The sequence below is a fragment of the Ciona intestinalis genome, chromosome 9 (genome assembly GCF_000224145.3).
Source record: "Ciona intestinalis chromosome 9, KH, whole genome shotgun sequence".
NCBI classification, from domain to species: domain Eukaryota; kingdom Metazoa; phylum Chordata; class Ascidiacea; order Phlebobranchia; family Cionidae; genus Ciona; species Ciona intestinalis.
In genome coordinates, this window is record NC_020174.2 from 5,712,850 (window position 1) to 5,733,080 (window position 20,231).

At 39.7% G+C, this 20,231-nt stretch overlaps 1 protein-coding gene across 6 annotated transcripts; it reads left to right on the plus strand.

Moving 5' to 3' along the window:
* The first annotated feature begins 1,302 nt into the window (after positions 1–1,302).
* On the plus strand, positions 1,303–19,602 carry LOC100177702 (cytosolic phospholipase A2). 6 transcript variants are annotated; one of them, XM_018813499.2, is made up of 22 exons: positions 1,303–1,407; positions 2,888–3,128; positions 8,365–8,408; positions 9,591–9,672; positions 10,697–10,851; positions 11,692–11,805; positions 12,427–12,464; positions 12,675–12,807; positions 13,305–13,441; positions 13,971–14,102; positions 14,183–14,276; positions 14,344–14,461; positions 14,618–14,754; positions 15,161–15,287; positions 15,642–15,765; positions 16,153–16,233; positions 16,629–16,779; positions 17,003–17,123; positions 17,375–17,556; positions 17,673–17,859; positions 18,164–18,312; positions 18,674–19,602. In XM_018813499.2, exons 2-22 carry the CDS (start codon positions 2,894–2,896, stop codon positions 18,836–18,838), a joined length of 2,706 nt encoding a protein of 901 aa, XP_018669044.1. In that variant the 5' UTR covers positions 1,303–1,407; positions 2,888–2,893; the 3' UTR covers positions 18,839–19,602. The 6 variants fall into 6 exon arrangements, with proteins under 6 accessions (XP_018669044.1, XP_018669043.1, XP_002127884.2 ...); XM_018813498.2 differs by lacking the exons at positions 1,303–1,407; positions 2,888–3,128 and adding an exon at positions 3,499–4,423; XM_018813500.2 differs by lacking the exons at positions 1,303–1,407; positions 2,888–3,128 and adding an exon at positions 6,296–6,615.
* The last annotated feature ends 629 nt before the right edge of the window (positions 19,603–20,231 follow it).

The following is a 20,231-nucleotide window of genomic DNA, read 5'->3' on the forward strand; positions in this document are numbered from 1 at the left end:
CAAAGCTAAACTCGTGATAACCAATAAACATGCACCAGGTTTATGAAACAGAACACACGTGATATAACGACTGTCATTGGCCTGCTACGCGTGGATAAATAACGTACATTCATTCAAAGTACATGAACTTTTCTCTGACGTACAGACTAGTTTTTCACCATAATAACGTCTTGTTAGCGATTCCTGATGATGAATCAGCTGTTCAGTCGTTCTACTTGCGGAAAGATAAATATAACTTTGAGCTAGCCAACATATCAGTTCGTTGTCCTTTGCTTTTGCTAAACAAATTGGTGAGGCGAGGTGACTGAAAAACGCCGCTAGCATGGGGCGTGAGTGAGATACGAAGAAAACGACTGTTACTCTTACATGGCGCTCATGAGTTGAGTAGAGTTTGGTGCTTTCTAGAACAATGAGTCATCGTAGTAGGTTCGGTGACACGGACAGTTGACGTGCATTATAAACTAGATTTGTATGCCAGTTTAGATAGACAGCACGTATATAAAGGAAAACAATGTGATTCAGAAGGATTGTAGTTTTGTGGGGGTTTGTGGAAGGTGGCCAGGCATAGTTTGCGTTGTAAATTATATGAAAAGTTAGTTGACCTATCACATTACAGACTTAAATAAATCAAACCGTAGACCCGCATGTTTTGCAGTGCACGATTTCCTAGTGACACATCGTGTTGTATAAGACAGCATCGCGTGTGTTGGACAGGATTGATAGTTATGACAAAGGTACAGCGACCCGTTGATGCCCTTTGCGTTTCCGTTTCCAGGATACAGAATAAACCATAATGTATGTGTGCCGGCATATATATGAACACCAGTAGTAATCATATAAGCAATACCATTTATACTAAGCCCAGAGGGTATAATATATGATGGGCAGAGCGGAAACAAATGCCCTTAGTAATTTTACTCATGACGTTTGTACCCTAATCAAGCCGCGGGCGTCGTGGTAATAATTTGCTCGCGAGCGAAACATGAATTCAATTTTCGTGCGGCGCAAACGCGTGTCAGCTATTTCTCTCCGTTTCAACACACAGTGTAATAAAGCACAGTGTAAACATGTCAAGACGCGACATGTTTGCTCTGTTTCACTAACGAGATACAAATTTCCCTTAATTACAGCTTATAGCATTGACAAGATTGTGTGTAGATTCGAAACGGTGACAGCAGTACATAGATTTGTTCCAGGTCATTGCGTGTAACTACAGTGCGTGTCAAGGATGCGCAAAGCACATTTTGTCTGAATCTTACATTGCCGACATGGCAGTAGAACGTATATAAGAGCCGAGGAAAATTTCTCCTAACTAATCTTTTTCTCTTGTAGATTTTTTTGTAGATGAGTAACATTTGTCATGGCTGTTACTTCCCTTCAGAAGTTTTGATATCCAATTTTAAATAGGTAAGTTTTTCTTGCTATTTTTATTATGTACCTGCGACAGGTGAATCACAGCACGTTACGTAGGCACAGTGTTTTGGTTTTTGTTTCTGTATAAACTATTACATGCCATGTTTTCAATTGCGTTGCAATGAACGGTAACGACCGAGTGGGCTAATCTATATTGGATTCGTGTTATCACAATGAGTATTTTCAAAATAAAACGTGCTGGGTTATTTAAAAACAACAATCTCCAAAAGCGTGGAATACGGAACCGTTTTAGCGTTCTATATATCTGACATTTAGGCGGCTTTAGTTTCGCCAACATGGAGCCGTATTTAGTCCATGGAACGTGCAGTTTCTGCCTTGCGCCGTTGCCATGTGATTAGTATGACTCAACGCAAACAAAATTTAAAAGTGATTGAAGAATAAATATAACTAGGGATCGATATGGACGGGATTAAATAGAAACAAAAGCTATAATTTGCATGTGTTAATATTTATATCTTCACTATTTATTTAAATCGTTTATTGACACAGCTGGAAACTATTTACACAACGCTATACATTAAAACATAGATGACTTGATTTCTTAGGCAGCATGAGGCGCAGTTTATAGATTTAAAATAAATATTAAATTAATTTTAATGGTGTCTTGTCGTAGAGAGGTCAGACGAAATGTTAAAATAATAAAATTTATGTTTTTTTACCTGGAGAGCTATTAGTATACATGGGCTATTACGTTGTTCCCGGTAGACACATCAGCCGTTTATTCCTTATCAGGTTTAGATTACGTGAGGGGACTTTACAATATGTTTACCACCGTTTGTTAAATATAGAGGAAAATGATGATGTATTAGTTGTTCGCATTTCTACAGCAATGTAGTAAGGTGGGGTAAGATAGGACATCTTTTCATTCTATTTTCTCGTTAAATTTGGTTGTAAACAAGGAATATAAGAATTATAAAATCGTATCCTTACAAATCCCATAGACCGTTGTTAATTGTTTAAAACACGATCAGGATAATTGGATACGTATGTGCTAAAGGTGTCCCATCTCCCCCCACCCTACTATATTTAGACTTGTATCCCGTGTATAGGAAGTAAAAGGTCATTATTAAATGTTGCATTACGTTAATAATCGTGAAGGCGCAACTTGGTGTATAACATTGTGTGCCTGGTGTATAACATTTGTTCATTTCATTCAGTGGTGAGTGGAACCCAGGCCACATGTACTTTGCTTCGCTGCGAAAATTTTATCTCGGAATAGTCGTGTTTCTGTAATTGTTGTTTTCCGGCTTTCTTCGTGATTTTTGAAAACAAATGATGAAATAAATTGAAATTTGTTCAGCAGTTATTAAGAAAAGATGTTATCTTTATTTAGAAGAAAGACACGCGTGAGTCTGTTAACAGCCGTGTATTGAATATATTTATAAAGCCAATGAAAGCAGTGTATTTCACGTGCATGTTTCACAACCGTTCTAAGTGATATTTACGTTTACAGACTTACATGGGCGCACGAAAAATGCCGAGTAGCGACAATCTTTACCGTTCCTCGAGTCTGGATGATTTTATTGATGTCGAAGACGACGATTTACCGCCACCGCTAGATGTTGAGCTTGAGCCAGTAGAAGAAGATAAAAAACGGAAGCTGGCATCTCGTCGCCCCCTCAGACCCAAGCTTAAGACGTCATTATCCACCACAGCACTACTAACCGGCAAACTTGCGACCTCGTTAAACAGAGGTAAGTATGTATATTAAATCACCTGCCTTTAAGACAAATGTTCCGGTTATTTGTGCGGTTGTAAACTGTTAAGCTGTTGACATAACGTCCTTCAACAATAACGACATTGGTTTACAAGCATCGGTTAATTATTACTTCGGTAAACGATGACGTATCGTGCTGATAAAGCGTTGAAATAAAACCAACCCCGCGTCGCAATGATGGATCTTTTGTTTGTTGTGAAACTGAATTAAAAAAAATGGGATTTTAAATCGTCGAAGCGATTCGGTCCAATGAAGATATGGCTCATATTTAAAAGCAATGGCCCGCGACCTTTTACACGTGACACTCCTATGGTCACCGGCACAGTTTATTCTTTTGGGATTGTGTTTGATCCTTCAGCTGAGTCAAAATTATTTTTAAAAAAGGTGAAAAACAATGCCAAGAAACCGCCTTGAGGATTTGCTTGGTAGCGAAGGTTATTTGTTTTGTGTTTCGGTGCGAAATATTTACTGAAAGATCTTTCTGTCCATGAAGTTGCCAAGACTGCGTGCAAACACAGCAAAGAGAGGAGCGAGTGGTTTTAAGAGCAGACTCTCTTTCAACGGGTATACACTTGGTCGCTGATGGGCTACGTCGTAAAAACGCCGGAGAAAATGCGCCTTTCTCTTTCATTTTCGCTCGCCAAGGGAAAAAAGCAAACCCTTGCCCCTTAAAATATGAAAGAACCTGGTTTACCTGTAGAGAGAAGTCAGAATTGAAAGCGTGTTTATCAGAAGCACTCGCCGTGGAATAGTTGTCGTACTATATAAATACATTACCAGTTTAGTTTTCAGTCTATATAGACAAAAATCATGACAACGTAAACTGCTGATATAAGAAAGGCGAATATTGGAACATTCTTTTGGTCAAGAAGTTGCATTTAAGCCAACGACAACAAGCCAACGACAACAACATGTCTGCTCTTACAACGAGGTCGCACCATGCAATACGAAGGAAAACAAATGGAGAAGTTAATTCTTACAGCAGGAAACAATTACAACTTGAACGCGACTTTTCCGCCGTTCATGTTGACGATATCGACGGCGTGGAGAACTTTTTCGAAACTCGAAAGCAGAATTCAATCTCTGTCCCCAGCATCCGTGTAAACACCACGGCTGACGATCGAAGGAGGGTTTTCTTTCGAGATGAAAGCGCAGATGGAGAAGAATACCAAGATTGTTTGTCGGAGTTAGCGGAGGAAAGTCACAACCAGTTGAAACCATCCAATTCTAGTTATGATCGCACGGATCGTGTTAAGAACCGCCCGTATCATCGTAAGTTATAAGTGATGCTGTGTTTGGTGTTGCTTTACTCTTTCTCTCAAATTGCTCACTGCTATATTATACTAATTTACTGGAATGATAAAGTGTTTACTTTAACGAATAACTTTTGATAAGGGTTATCATAATTGAATAAGATTTTGTTTCTTATTTCGTGACTAAAAAAACATAGTTCAAAGACTCCGTATTCACAGCTTGCATTATAGTTGTTATTTCAGGCATGTAGTTTTGCAATGATGTTTAGTTTCGGAAGCACATCGGCTTATAAACCTGTGACGCATTTATATCAAGCTGTTAGTGAGGTGTATGATGCGGTTAAGAATAATATGTTTGTTAAGCAAAATTTCGGGCTCCTTTCAACAATGGCTTGGAATCCCCAACATTGTCATACTTTCTAATGTGACCAAATTTCCGGTTCCTTGTTTCGAGGATTGATTTAAATGTGGACATGTTGTGGAAGTGAGCATAAGATAGATTTAACAGCCAAGTGCAGTAGGGATTATAGTACAGAATACACGATGCTAAGTATTTTGGAAAGACGAGAATTGGAACCTGCGCCTTATGCTGTTAATTGTGAACTTGCATCTATAAGTAAGTCTCGTCTATTAAGTAAATACGGCCTTTCCAAAAAGATGGTGGCACGATTTGGCAAAATAAGTGCAACAGCAAGATGTGATGCATGTCTTTGTCGCACGATGCCTGAGCTAACCACGTTCACGCCATTTCCGTTTGGGTTTTCGTCTGCATTGAAAACACATTACCGGTATCACACTCAGCAAGCCGCCACGGGTATAACTACGTACCGCGTTTTAATTTACGCTATTAAAATTTGCGCTGTACGGGCAGTGTCGCGCACTCGACCGAGAAGAAAATTTCGACGCAGTCTGGCCATCTCGCTGTCTCTGTGACGTCATGCCTGAGTCACCCAAATAATTCATTTCGTCCGGTCGTTATACGCAATGTTATCCATGTCCTGTTACGCCATCAACTTTTCTGCTTATGTATATGTGGTTGGCGAATAACTTCTCGCACGACTTGTTATGCGAAGGCATTTATCGGGCTATGCCCGCAGCGCAAAGGGCCAGACAGACAAAATAAGCAGTTATATTTTTCGGGCTAGCCAGTAGTCTGGAAATGCTGTTTGAGTCAGGACAGCGAAGTGACAGTCGATGTTATGAAGTCGTTATACTAAAACAGATCGAGGAAAGAAATTATTTTGAGGCAGTATTTGTTGTATTGTGTGTTAAAAACCATATGTTGTGTTATATATGTTGTTGTGTTGAATATAACAGCTAACGTGACAAATAAGTTAAACGGTATAAAGCAAAATATGCTTTGTCACGATTCAGAATGTGTGCGTGCTGTGAACCTGTTTTAATAACGGCCGATCACTTGGTTAAAGCAACGTTTAAAGCTGCTTCCGTGTAATAATATCCTGCCTACATACGTATACTCACTTTACTTTAAAACATAAAAGCTATACACAAAGCATTGCCTAATAAACCACGTACATAGGTGACGGAATGCACCTATATAGTCAGAACATCAACGTTTCGAAATTAGGAAATCACATAAGAACAGCCTCACTGTATTGTACGTGGGATGAATATTATGCGTTGGTTGATTGGTGTTTTTAGTCCAACAGTCTGACATCTACGTTGAATGTCCCTGTATGCACCAACTATTCCTTGTGACTGCATGTTGCGCTTGTTGGAAGTGGTTGGTTGTTAGTGCAGGCAGGACAACATTTGCAAAGGCTTAGTTAAAAAATGAAAAAATAAGCTTAAATTTTAAACAGACATACTATTTTGAGGAGAGGGTTGAGTTTACCGGATATTTACCCAAAATTTAGTCTTTTTGTGTTTAAATTGTTCACAGTTTGTTTTGCAAGTTTAGTTATAGGAAATTAGGTGAGGTTTGGTTATAAGAACGATTTGGAACACCAAAAGCGACAACTATGTCGGTTCGGTTCTTCCAGTTTCCAGACAACTTAGACATCGGGCAAGCGGCAGAAATTTCTGATAACGCGCAGGATTCTGAAGCTGTCCTTAAGGCGTTTTCGGCGCAAACGCTCTCGCGCTCCGGAGCAGTTTATCGGTCAAAGACAGATGTGAGTGATCCCGTCACACAGAAGCAGGTTCTCACGTTTCATCAGCTCAGACTCGAGGCTGAGGCACGCGGAATTTGTAAGTGTTTAATTCATTTAAATTGATGTTATGTGTAGGACTACTCGGGATGCTGGCTCTGATTTATTACGAATTTTAAACCGCGCTGCGATTCGGTATCTGTTACAACCGTTCAACTCGTGCAGCGTATATTTTAACAGTCGGTAAGCTCGATCACAATGCACATGTGCAAACTAAATTAGAGAGGTCTTTTTTTCGCAAAGTCAAATGATGTCACACTTGCACAATCGTGTATTTCAACGCACGCAAGAGTCAAATGATTGCGACACACACTTTAATCGGAACCGTGGCGGCATATAATAAAGTGTGAGGTGATATACACTTGTTGTTTTGTTACGAAAAGGTTGCGGTTGTTCAAATCTGTTTGATTCTGGAAATAAAACGGCCCCTCCTCGCGCGGTGCTCCACAACGCTACGTAACGTCCGGTTATATTTTTCGAATTTACTTTGCATGTTGTCGACGTATTCGTTCGAAGCGAGCATAGCCCTAGTAACAGCAAAGAAGTAATTGTACTGTGTGTTTAGTTTAGATTCGTTTTGTTGTTTGCGCGAAATATCGATGGCAACTGAAAACGAACAGCAAAAGTTTGAGGTGGGGGCTGTCAATTCGCGCCTACGTAGAGTTACCGATGGCCAAGTACTCGGAAGAAATCAGACCGAACCTAAAACGGGAGGCAACTTTTCAAACGGTTCTGAAGCCGTTAACGGACAGAAGAGAGAGTTAAACAGGCAGAAATGGTTGTGTAGGTTTGTGGAAGCAAAAGAGATGATGCCAAGCGAAGAAACTCAAGACGTTATGAACAAGAAATCGAACTTGGCTGGGTCGAATCGAGTTAGGAAACTAAGCAGGGGTGTTCACTTTAACGAGGAGGTTACAATACATGAACCACCTGCAACAGAACGCAATAAAGCCGCCGACATCCAAGCTGATATTGTAATGAAGTATTTGTTTGAGGAAGACAAGGATCAAGAGAAGCATCCAGCATCCAGGTGGAGAGGACTTGGTCTCGCTGCGGATGTCACAGCAGCAATGAGGAGCTTGGCGTCCAGGGTCCTCTCTACTCCGGAGACCAGTAAAGAAGATGGGGAAGAAATTAATGAGATGGAGTCGGACAGTGGGTATGCTGATGCGGGCGAAAGTCCGGACGAATTAAAAGACGAAGTTGAGGTTGTTTATGTAGAAGAAGAGGACCCAAATGAAGAGCTAGATCCTCCTAAAGCAAACGAGGAGGCTGGAGAGACAAATATATCGATTCCGGATGTTGTGATTCGTCCTGCACCTGAAATCGTGGTGGAAGAAACGATTGAAACCACTGAGGCTGAGGAAGAGGAGTGTCTAAAGAATTATCTGACTCGAAACCTCACTGTGGAGTATGAGTCAAGCGACGAAGATAGTTCTGTTATGGTTGATTATCAGACCAAGTATTCCCTTCAAGGTCAGGGTTAATCTGCGAGTCTGTGTTGGAAACATTGGACTAAATTCATTAGTAACGGCATGAGGTTGTAGAAATGTGTTAGTGCTACGATGTGTTTAGTTTTTTGGCCAGCAAACGCGATGACAGCAAGCAGTTGTACGTGCTTCCCGATATTAAGCAACTCCCGTCAGAAAGTTTCCGCGTATAGTAACGCGTGTTCTATTTACTGGGAAATGATTACGCACATATTGCCCTACTCTTATATATTGTTAATTTTATATTAAAAACACCGCCTTTATCGTGTACATTCGAAATAACGTTGTTGTTTTTACAGTTCGAGGCAACGGAGAGAAAACTGATCCTTTCCAATTCTTTGAGGTGAGGTACTTGGGCGGTCGGCATGACGTACTTAAATATATATATTAGGGCGGGGGGAAATGGGACAACTTTTCTTTACAATTTCCAATATTTTCTCTTCACATTTGGTAGTATACAAAGAACATTCAAAGAATTAGAAAAACATATCCCCACGATGGACCGTTTTTAATGGTTTAAACAGGATCAGGATTTTTGGATGTTTTGTGCTAAAGGTGTCCTATCTTTTCCCACCCTACTGTATTTACTTGTGCTTTAAAATACATTTTGTGTTGTATATGAATAGAACGCATCACTCACCAAAACCATTACGCTTTAAAAGGCTGTTAATGCATCGCCATTTATTGTGTGCACGCCATAGAACGCAATGTCAACCTTTTAGTCTGACATTAAGAGCCAAATACCGAGTCCACTTACTAACAACCTACGTGCAAAAGCACCCATTCCAATTCCTCAAGCCTACGTCAAACCACGGCCAAAATAGTAGCAAAAGAAATTCACACCAATGCCCAGCTGATGCGTGCTTTGTTTTGTGACTCAATACTTTGTACATCCGGCTGTTTATGTGGCTGTGACGCAATTTGTGTACAGTATATCAAGCGTATTGTGTTGGGCGCTGTATAGATGATCGAACACTTAGGTTATATTATCACCTACTGTGTAAAACACACGGGCAATTTTTAACGTCAGCAGTTCTTTTTACGCGGCCAGTGAGACACACTTTCTTAGAAACTATGATAGCAATTTCCCCGGCTTTAATTGACCCGAGAACGTAATGACAACTCATTCACATATGACTACGGGGTCAAACATGTCATGGACCTGGTGTTTCCAAAGCATCAAGGTCCAAGAATAATCAAGCGAGTGTATATAGGTTAAATGCGGTCGATTTATTTATTAAACTGCACTTTGATCGCTTCTCATTTAAACGCTTAAGTAGGGTGGGGAAAGACGGGACACCTTTAGCACGTAATATCCCAATATCCTGATCGTGTTTTAAACAATTAACAACGGTCTATGGGAGTCGTGAGGATACGGTTTTATATTTCTTTAAAAGTCTTACTTTTAAATGTGACGAGGAAAATGAAAAAGTTGTCCCACCTTTCCCCAACCTACTATATATATATATATATAGTATACCGATTACTGTCACAGCTCTTAACATAACGACTTCATATATATTAGGTTGCCCACGAACCCTGTCATGTTTTGAAGGTCCGTGTATTATGTGGGCGAAATATCACCAAAGGCCGTCTCGGGGATTACAGTAAGTACTTCATCCTTTTGTGAGTTCTTCACACACGGTGGTTTTCGTTTCTATTGTGACTATTGCGGGCTTTGGAAATTCCGCGGCGGTAAAAACGATTTTTTTGCGCACTTAACTGTTATGAAAAGGATTTTGATTTGATGAGAAATGTCCCCACTCTGCGGTATAATATGTTTATTTAGTCATAGCCTACTTTGGTAGGGGGGAACTAGATTTTAATTCTGACGTATCACCCAGTCCAGTAGACGTTTTGCGTCATCGCTTTAAATATCAAAGGGCACTGCCTGTACCTGGTAACATAGCGCCATACGTAAGCCCACGACGCATCTATGACGTCACAATGGCTTGTCAACTGTTCCGGGAACAATGGGAAAATTGCCAACCCGATAAACAACCGGAATTTTTTCTCCTCGCTTATTTAGACTGTTTTCACCTTAAGTGCGCTGAGTGCTGACGGTAGCTAAATACCACAACAGTAGCAGCAACAACCGCGATTGTTTCAACAAAGGGTGTCAAAGGTTATTTTAAATAGGATCTTATGGTTTCAATATTTATCTCTTGTGTTTTGAACAAATAAAATTTCGCTTGAATGTTTAACGCAACACGAACGTTTTTTTTTATAAATAACCTTCCTAAGTTAATTGGCGAGTCATCCCATTCAATGCCGCGAGGTATAGAAATTAGTGGTTGGAACACTCGCAAAATCAGCTATAGAAACCTGATTCTTGATTCTTACAAAAACATCAAAAACACTGATACACTCGCCTTTAATAGAGCAAAATGACTCTGCTAGGAACACTAGTTTACAAACTCTAGTTTTAGTGACTTTCTTTTCTCCGCCACGCCAAAATAAAATACTAAGAATGTTGCGTTTATTTATTAACATATTAATTTACTCAAAACCACATTAAGATTATACAATGCACACAATCCATTTAACTATGGGGAAATTCTTGTTCTGTCACGTGAGGTTAAAGTAGTTCTTTTTATTTATTAACCTAACAAACACATTACCACTATACAGTGGACACACCGGACCCGTACGTGGTCGTTCACATCAGAACTGCTCCTGATGGTCGAAAAGCTACAAGGCATATCGACAACGATATCAACCCGGAATGGAACGAAGAGCTGTCGTACCTTCTACCAACCCAGGACAACGTACCCATTAAGGCAGAGGTAATTGAAATAATGAATTATATTATATTCTATACTGTTATGGGGTAAGATGGAACACATGTAGCATATAATATCCAAATATACTGGTCGTGTTTTAAACAATCAACAACGATCAACCCATAAGACATTACCCCAATATTTTATGTGCACATTCTATTCTATATGAGTGAAGTCCTACAGCGAAGCACGCTATGGGACCTGAGATTCAGGGAAGAGTTGGCCCTTTACTCGACTTGATAAATGAGATACTTTGCGTGTGAATCACCCTTGCAATTACGTGGCTAGGGGAATGTTTTTTACAAGGAGAATTCGCTTGTGGTCGTTTAAGTGTTTATACACGTGGATTGCTATGCGATTTAAAATTCCACGAATTTGACCCGTGTGTAAAGTTCTCCTGTATCTTTGCCCTGGTGTTCCCCGCGTGGTACAACAGGCCACATTAGAATGTGCAGAACCATGGCCTACTAAATATATCTCTATAGTATGCCATGACAAAGCCCACGCATATTATTTCCGGCCCACAACCATTAGCTTAATTGTCAATAGAATTCTGACATTAATGAATTAATGAATCAAACCGCAAATTATAGAAGCAGCAATTTTATACTGGGGGATTGTAACACCTTGTGCCCAAATATCAAATAGAAGAATAACTTCACAACTTCCCATAGACCGTTTTGATAGTTTAAAACATGATCTGGATATTTGGATATTACGTGCCAAAGATGTCCAGTCTTCCCCCACCCTACTACGTATATCATTTTTAATTAATCTTAAAATCACCTTTACCGTTGTTATTTCAAACCCAATAACTGACATCTTTCACTATAATATTTATAGATCAACCTAATGGATGCAAATTATGCCGTGGACGAAAAACTTGGTTGCGTGGAGTTTGACGTCAGCAAAATACCAAGAGACGAAACCGTGTTAAAAACCTTTAGTTTTAATGAGGTAATTTGAAAATTAATTTAAATATTTTATATGGATGAGGATCTTGTCGAGGACCTGGGATTTGAGCTAAATCTGGTCCATTACCACAACACCCAAGCCGCTTATATGTCGTTCATACATACAAAAGGTTGTGACTCTGTTATAGCGGAAAATAAAAAAGTTATATTTTGTATTTAAAGAACATAACGGTAAATGTAACCTAAATTTTTATCATGTTTCTGGGTTTGGAAATTGAGTCCGGGGTGTTTGGTGTTCTATGCGCATGCGCAGATACTTTATGCGCAGATGCCACATGCGCAACATATTTACCTTGCATCATCAGCATCATATATACGTCGTTGAAATTCTTCTATATGGTCGGCTACTTACATGCCCACGCATTTTTACAAAAGCTAGACTTCCTGCTCGTCAGAATAGTAGAATTCTTATAAAAATCCTCGCTTTTTTTCACCATCACGCTATGCACCTGGAATTTGGGTCAGAGTTGGCAAATTACGCAACTGCTTCCCCAAAGCCTTGTGGTTGCGTGTTGACAGTAAATACACGGTTCACAGAGTTCCAAGTATTGTAGAGTTAAAATAAAATCCTTTCTGGAAGATTGACCAATTTCTATCTTTGCAGACATCAGAGGTGGACATTGAATTCACAAAAGAACTAAAGTAAGTTACGATAATGTAAAGGGCGTGTCGGTGTATTTGCAAAGCTTCGAAAAGGACCATATTCTTCCATTCATTCTTTCATTCCGAATGCTTGAACAATACATCAGTAGGGGCCGCAGTTCAACGCTAACATCTTACCGGTCATATATCAACCGACAGCAAACAATAGCTGTCGAGTTCTTTAACAAAATACATTGAATTACACGGCAGGTACGACCAAGACATTCGATCTAGCCTTGCTCTTTGCAAAGAAGAGAAGGAGTTTCGTTCAGCCCGCAAACGTCGTGCGTTCTCAGCCATGCGAAACATGATGACGGCAGGCGGCCCACGGTCCTTACGCGAGGTGAATATAGAAGATAGATCTATTAGAACCTGTACATTTACGCACTCAAAGAAATTGGCTGCAATTACGGTTATTTGAAACTAGGCTAAGTGCCGTCGCACGGACCTGGCCAGGATTCAACACCGAAAGCCAGGGTTGCATTTTTAGGTCTATAAGTTAAACTTGATAACAAAGAATTAACTGCAATCCGGGCTTAAAGTTTTGCAACCGCCAGAGTGGTTCCAGTTAACTGAATATCGAGCACCTTGAACGGTTGTTAAATGGTTATCGGCTCTGAACGATTCTTACGTATATAGCAAAGAAATTATGTGCATTGTAAATGTTGGATGCTAAACTTAAACAAACGACTTGTAGTGCAATGAACCTCGTAAAATGAATTAACCCCAAAAAGAACACAACGATGTTTCTACTTGATGCTGTTAACCATTCATAAACAATTTAAAATTAATACTTTGCAAACGACTGCATTTATTTAATTGATTTATTCCCTTTTTCAGACACCAACGATTGCCATCTTAGGTTCAGGTGGTGGCTTTCGTGCAATGACTGGCATGTCTGGCGCCGTTAAAGCTCTCAACGACTCTGGCATCCTCAACTGTGCAACTTATATATGCGGCTTGTCAGGTTCATCTTGGTGAGTTCAGTTGTTATATTTGGTTTTGCCCACCATGGTTTTGGAATTTTTGATTCGCCAGGTGCATTCATTTACATTGGCGCCGTTGCAAAGTGGTTAGCACTTCTGCCTTCAGCCCATGGTTTGCGGGTTCGAGACTGTTACCATTGCGGGTGCATGTGTAAGATAAACTCCACGGCAATTGTTGCTTTAACCCAGTGGTCCCCTATGAGTTGCCTAAATTTTCAGCCACATGATAGAAAATGCTCTTAAACTAACACCCACAAAATTACATACGTGCTGCGATAACTCGGACACAAAGTGTGAAAATCCGTGTTATACCTGTTGCCCACCACGCGAAGTTAATAAAGTTACATTTATTCAATAAGTTTGATAACACATTAATTACTGCAAAGTAAATGCACAAGAGTGATTACTTTAACAAACACGGGTATTAATTGTTCCAGCGTTAAAGTACATAAAAGTTTTATTGCTTTTTACGACTCTCCTTCCCCTTATTGACAGTTGTATATGTTTGTATATCAAACAGGTATTTATCCGTTTTGTTTGCACACGGTGATTTCCCATCGGTCGGTACATCTGAAGTGAACGCCGAAATTCGACGTCACATTGCATCCAGCCCATTCTGGCTACTCAGACCTGAATGCCTCATGAGATACAGGTATATTTCAATTACCACATAATAACTACCACTCCCGTGACACTGCGTTCAAAGTAATTTTCCGGTGTTTTTCCATTCAGTCATCGACTGCACACAAAAATGAAGGCGGGTCAACCAGTAACGTTCACTGACTTCTTCGGCTTGCTGATCGGACAGACATTGCTTGGCCCAGAGGTTCACTACTTTAAAGTTGCATTTCAACCATCTTCCTACAGTTGGTTTAAATTCATTATTCCTGCAGAGAATGGAAACTGCAAAACTGACTGACTTCCAGGAGAAAGTTCGCGACGGGAAAGCCCCCCTTCCGATACTCACATGCTTGCATGTTAGACCAGATATTTCTGCCATGACGTTCCACGGTAAGTTTAACTTTAAAATAAGTCGCCATACTTTGGTCGCCTCTGGTAAAAAAAACGAAAAGCGTATTTTGTGCACTCGCCGCCTGTCCTTTGGGAGCCGTTTGAAAATTTTCGCTATGAGCAAATGGTAACCCTCAAATTCCGTGTTCACCGCAGATTGGGTTGAGTTCAGTCCGTACGAGATCGGCATGGCCAAGTACGGGACCTTCATGAAAAGCAAATATTTTGGCAGCAAGTTTTACATGGGTGTGTTAGCTAAAGAGTACGAGGAGTATCCACTGCACTTTTTAATGGTTAGTAGCAGTTTTACACGTAAATTAACAGCAAATGATGAACTTTGTATATTTGAAGCTTAAACCAGCTCACATTGGTGCACAAGGGCATTTTTGGTCACACAAAAAATATATATATTCATCCACAAGGTACCATATACGTGGTAACTCGTAAGCTGGGCATGAGGTGTATGAAACAAAACACCCATGTTATAACGACTGTCGTTTTTCGGCCACGGGAGGAAAAAAAACTTGTTTAAAGCTGTTCAAATTTGGATATAAACATTTATTGTCTTTTAGGTATGTTCCCAATGGGTTTTAAAATAAAGTCAGTTTTAAATGTTTTGTAAAAAAACTTTTTTGACTTTCTGCTATTTTATTAAAAAATGATCTTGAATTAGAGTTTTAGAAAAACTGTTTATAACAGGGTGTGTGGGGAAGCGCGTTTTCTATTTTATTCAATCGCCTTGTGGAGAAAAGTCAGGGTTTGAAACGAAATTCACCGGGACTGAACCAAGAAGAGGACATGCGTACTATATTAGGAAACAAGATAGGTAAGTAGGGGGTGAGATGGGACACTCTTTTTGTTCCATTTTCTCGCCCCATTTAGTAGTAAACAAAAAACATTCAAAGAATAATAAAACTGTATTCTTACGACTCCCATAGACCGTCGTTAATTGTTTAAAACACGATCAGGATATTTGGATGTTATGTGCACAAGGTGTCCCATCTTCCTCCACCCTATACTACATATGCGATCCTGTAAATGTTTTTTGATAAAAGGAAACAAAAACAAGGATAATTTTACCCAACCTATTATTTACACTTTCCATGGTATGCAAAAAAATATGAACAACCTTACTCCAGCCTGTCTGTACTATAATATTCAACGTTACTATGGTATGCAGATCAATCGTTCAAACGTGAAACGGGGTCAAACAAAGGCGATATTTCAAGCGATAGCGACGACAGCGATGACGAAGACAAATATTGGGATGCAGCGGAAGAAGAAAATATGAAGAAACAGGAACAGTAAGTTTTTATGGAACTTAACTATACTGTGGTGGCAACTACGGACCTCTCGCATAAATCTTCTTTATACGTATACCGTAGTTTAGTTCAGCACTAACTTTCGTGGAGCCGTGTTCGTTATAACTTTTTGTAGCGCGTATAAGAATATTTAAAGCGTTTTACAACTACTGCCAAACCCAAGTCGCTTGAGTTGTTTTGGTCTTATTGTGCGGCCGTAGACCAATAGTTCAAACTGTGTTTTATTGCCTTTATTTCACACGACGGGATCATTTCGGTCTCATATTCGTATCGAATAGCCTTTTTGACTTGAAATAAATTTGGAGGTACATGCGTGTTCTTTTTCAAAGTAAACAGTTATTTAAATATTGCGTTCCAATGACTGCACAGGCGTGGAAGACGAAATACTTGGGTTCCTGGATCAAAAACCGAACCAGAGTTTGTTCAAAGCTCAGATAATTCTTCTAACAGGTTTAAACGTGAATTTGAGCATTGGATATTGACACGTCCCGCTTTTGCTCGTTTTTTTTGTATTGTCTTGTTCAACTGATGCTTCGTGTGTTGCATGAGTGGCAATGTGTCTTGGTGTGTTTGCTTATATCAGTTTAAGAAATTTCGAAGAAAAATACTACAGTTTGTGAAAACAGGCGTCCATTGCACAAATTCTTCTTTGTGGGAAAGTAAAATCTTTCCCCGTTGATTGAATACATCGGAAACAGATGTATTCAGTAGGCATTGACGTATTAAGTTTGTTAATAAAGATGTCTCCTTGCATGGGAATGGTTGGATGCTGCTCGCCAGACATCTCTTTACCCTTATGCTAAATCCTTTTACTTCTTATCTGACCCTGTGTTTTTTTTTAATAGGAAAACCGATAAACGTCCGAGTATTTGGGGCAGTTTATTTGGTGGCGGATCAGCACCACCACCAAGCAACGAGGAAGAAAAGGAGAAGCCGAAGAAAGGAGGGTTCTTCAATACCATAATCGGTGGAATGTTTGGCACCAATTTTATGGAAGTAAGTTTGAAGTTATGAATGATCGTAACTTACTTTCATACTGTGTGGTAATGAGCCAATTCTGACCTAAATCCAACGTCCTCAGCAAGGACCTCACCCATATGAAAATTATTATTTTGAAAATTATTATATTGAAAATTATTATATTGAAAATCTAACTGTTTTACACATGTAAGTACTAAAAACCTTTAATGGTATTCATAACTTATTCTATCCTCTCTAGTCTCGAGAATACAGAGCTGGCAAGATCTTAAACTACATGAGGGGTATCGTCATCAGCCGCACATACCCAATCTCACCGTTTTCACCACTGAGTGCGGTTCCAGAGGTCACAATAGCAGAAGGTAAGCTTGTTATTATCACCTAACAGCATTAGCTGTTTTAAATCTAGATGTAAAAACACGGACATTCTTGCCAGTTTCTATACAAACATAACAGCGCATATGTCCGATCTGTAATGGTTTTAATTTTTAAACCAAGATGTTTGGATGAGAACCGTTTCATACATACGTTCTTTCATGTTAGTTTTGAAACTGTTTAAAACATCCGTCTAAAAATCATTTATTCGGCTTCAAAAACTATTTATGCCTCATAGCGAACGAGTTCGGTAAGATCCACGAGCCGATGGAGGTAAAAAAGAAGAAGGTTCACCTGGTTGATGCAGGACTCACCTTCAACTCCCCCTACCCCTGCATCTTACGTCCTCAGAGAGCAGTCGACCTCATTATTTCGTTTGACTTTAGCGGTCGCCCCAGCGAAGTTTGCGAGCCGTTCAAGGTACGTATAGGGTACTACTTTGTATACTTTCATGGTACGTTTTATATACGGTTGAGGTGCATATAGCTTTATACATTGTCACGCTCACAAATTCGTATAAAACTTACCTATTTTAGGAAATCCTGCTTGCTGAAAAATGGGCTCGTATGCACCACCTACCGTTTCCTAAAATCGACCGCACTGTGTACGACAGAGAAGGAATGAAAGAATGTTATATCTTCCAAGACCACTCGGATGACAGGGCCCCAGTTATCATGCACTTTGTGCTATGCAATATCATGTTTCGAAAGTATTCTAAACCAGGTGAATATAGCGTCCGGCGCATTAATTGGCATAGTGGATATAGCGCGCTTCTCTCTAGCACAGAGTTTACGGGGTTACGTGCATAAACTGTGGGCATAAGTTATCTGAAACAGAACACCTACGTTCTACTACTGTTGGCCGAACTTACGTCAGTTTGACCTACTATTCGCTTTACCACACACGCTGCAAAATATAACTTCCGGGAAAAATAAAATTATCGTGTATAATAAATATTGTATAGGCTTGCTTTATATCTTTACTTTAAACAGTCCTATTTGATTAAAAGCATGTTTGTTTTTTTCAGGCGTAAAAAGAGAAGCCGGTGATACGAGGGGCGACTTTAACATCTATGATCCTAAGAGTCCATACTCTACCTTCAACTTCCAATATCCTAACGAAGCATTCGATCGCCTACACGAGTTGATGGAGTTCAACACGTTGCTTCATATAGAAGTATGAATCCTATACTCTTGCTATGATAAATCCTAATGCTGGTTTTGCCTGTTGTTATCATCATTATTTGAGCCTTCTTGAAAAAATTATTCTAAAAATTACGTAGAAACTATACAGCAGCTGACCTAATTTACCACGTACACACCCATTATTCATTCTTGCTCTGACTGCAATCTTATAATCTGTTCTAATCTATGTGGGTGAGGTTCCGCAGCGTGGCACATCATGGGTCCCTAGACCAAGACTGGCTCATCATTACCACAACACCCCGGGGTGCTGAGGCGTGGGCATCCCCCGATTCTGAAGCTGTATATTTCCCCAAAAGCAGTCTCAAATGTCATAATACGTTTTCGTATTGCAGGACATCAAAGATCAGATCCGGCATTGCATTTCTTTGCGAAGACATTCCCAGTCGAGATGCTCCATTACTCTGAACGACATCAGAAACTCTTTCCATATGAGTGACAAGAACAAGCGTTCCCTTGAACGTCGAATCATAGATTCCGGGAGCATTCCCCTCGATTAAAATGTCCTGGATCGTCTTAGAAAACTAATAGATTCATGACTTTTACAGCAGCAGTTTTCGCATTTCGAACTTCAGCTGTTTCTGATTAGCGTCGAAACTCTTCATACGTAATTTATTCCCCACTTATCGCAGGCGCGCAAGTAAGCTTGTTTGTGATCATCGTAGAAAACAACTGCTTGTATAGTGCGAGCCTATTTTCGCTGCACTCCCAAAGCTGCTACGTTCCGTTTTAAGAACAACGTTGTGGGTAATATTTGCTTAAAACTGCTATACAATTAGGCTATAAAGTTATCGAAAGGTGTACTAAAGGGTCTCATTCTACGACAGTTCCTATATCGGTGCGTTTATAAACTCTTCCTTCATCGACGTTTGCTGATGCAACCTTTTTAATATATGTAGTAGGGTGGGGAAAGATGGGACATCTTTTATTTTATCTCGTTCCATTTGGTAGTAAACAAAAAACATTCAGAGATTTATAAAACCATATCTTCACGACTCCCAAAACCGTGGTTAATTGTTTAAAACACGATCAAGATATAATGTGCTAAATGTGTCCCATCTTCCTCGCAGTACAATTTGTAATTCTAATCCCTCGATTTTGAGTTCTCAAGGCTGCACGGCCTTTTAACAGTGTTGCAAAAACGATTGAACTTTAAATATAAAACCTATTAATGTCATCTTCAGCATTAACATGCTGCTACTCCGCGTCTATTTATTGCTGTTGTGATTTTACTGTCAAATACACCACCACCGTGTATGTGTTATTACTGTTTCTCATTACCTGATATACGTAGTTTATATATACAAAACATTTTTTGCGCGGAAATGTATATTTATCGTGTCGGGGTTTACCTCTGCGTTGGTAAGTAAAATGGACGGCTGCTGCATGTAGAACTGTATTTCCAAGAAGTTAAAAGCGACGCCATATATAGCTCAGTCAGTTGAGCGTATATACGCTGCAAAGATCGGAAAAGTGTGGGTACGAAGCTCAATGCTGCTGGCCTCGGGGGTTTGACAAACTCACTTGTTGACCAATAGCACAGTTTGGTTGGCAAGAAAACAATTATTACACAGAACTGTTAACTTTAAATCGCAATTACGTGACGCACAACATGAGCTGTATAAATCCTGCGGCGAGTTGTTCTGCCATGCTGAAGAAGTGTTAATGCAAAGACTTAGTGTTTGATTAAAATAGCGCAGACGTTAGTCTATAGTTAGAAGAACAGAGATTCAATACCAATCTTGAACTAATTAAAGGCGAATCCATATAATATGAATATATAAACAGAAAGCAATATATTCACCGAAAGTACAAACGTTGTAGCTTGTAAGCGGGCACAATGTGCTGTATGAAGCAAAACACTGAATGAATCATGAATGAATGTACTTACTT

Bases quoted from the DNA above. Each gene is read 5' to 3' on its own strand.
- LOC100177702 (XM_026836171.1), top strand. From the start codon at position 7,175: ATGGCAACTGAAAACGAACAGCAAAAGTTTGAGGTGGGGGCTGTCAAT. The intron at 14,277-14,343 runs GTTCACTACTTT...TTATTCCTGCAG, and splicing joins AGACATTGCTTGGCCCAGAG to AGAATGGAAACTGCAAAACT. The intron at 15,288-15,641 runs GTAAGTAGGGGG...TATGGTATGCAG, and splicing joins TATATTAGGAAACAAGATAG to ATCAATCGTTCAAACGTGAA.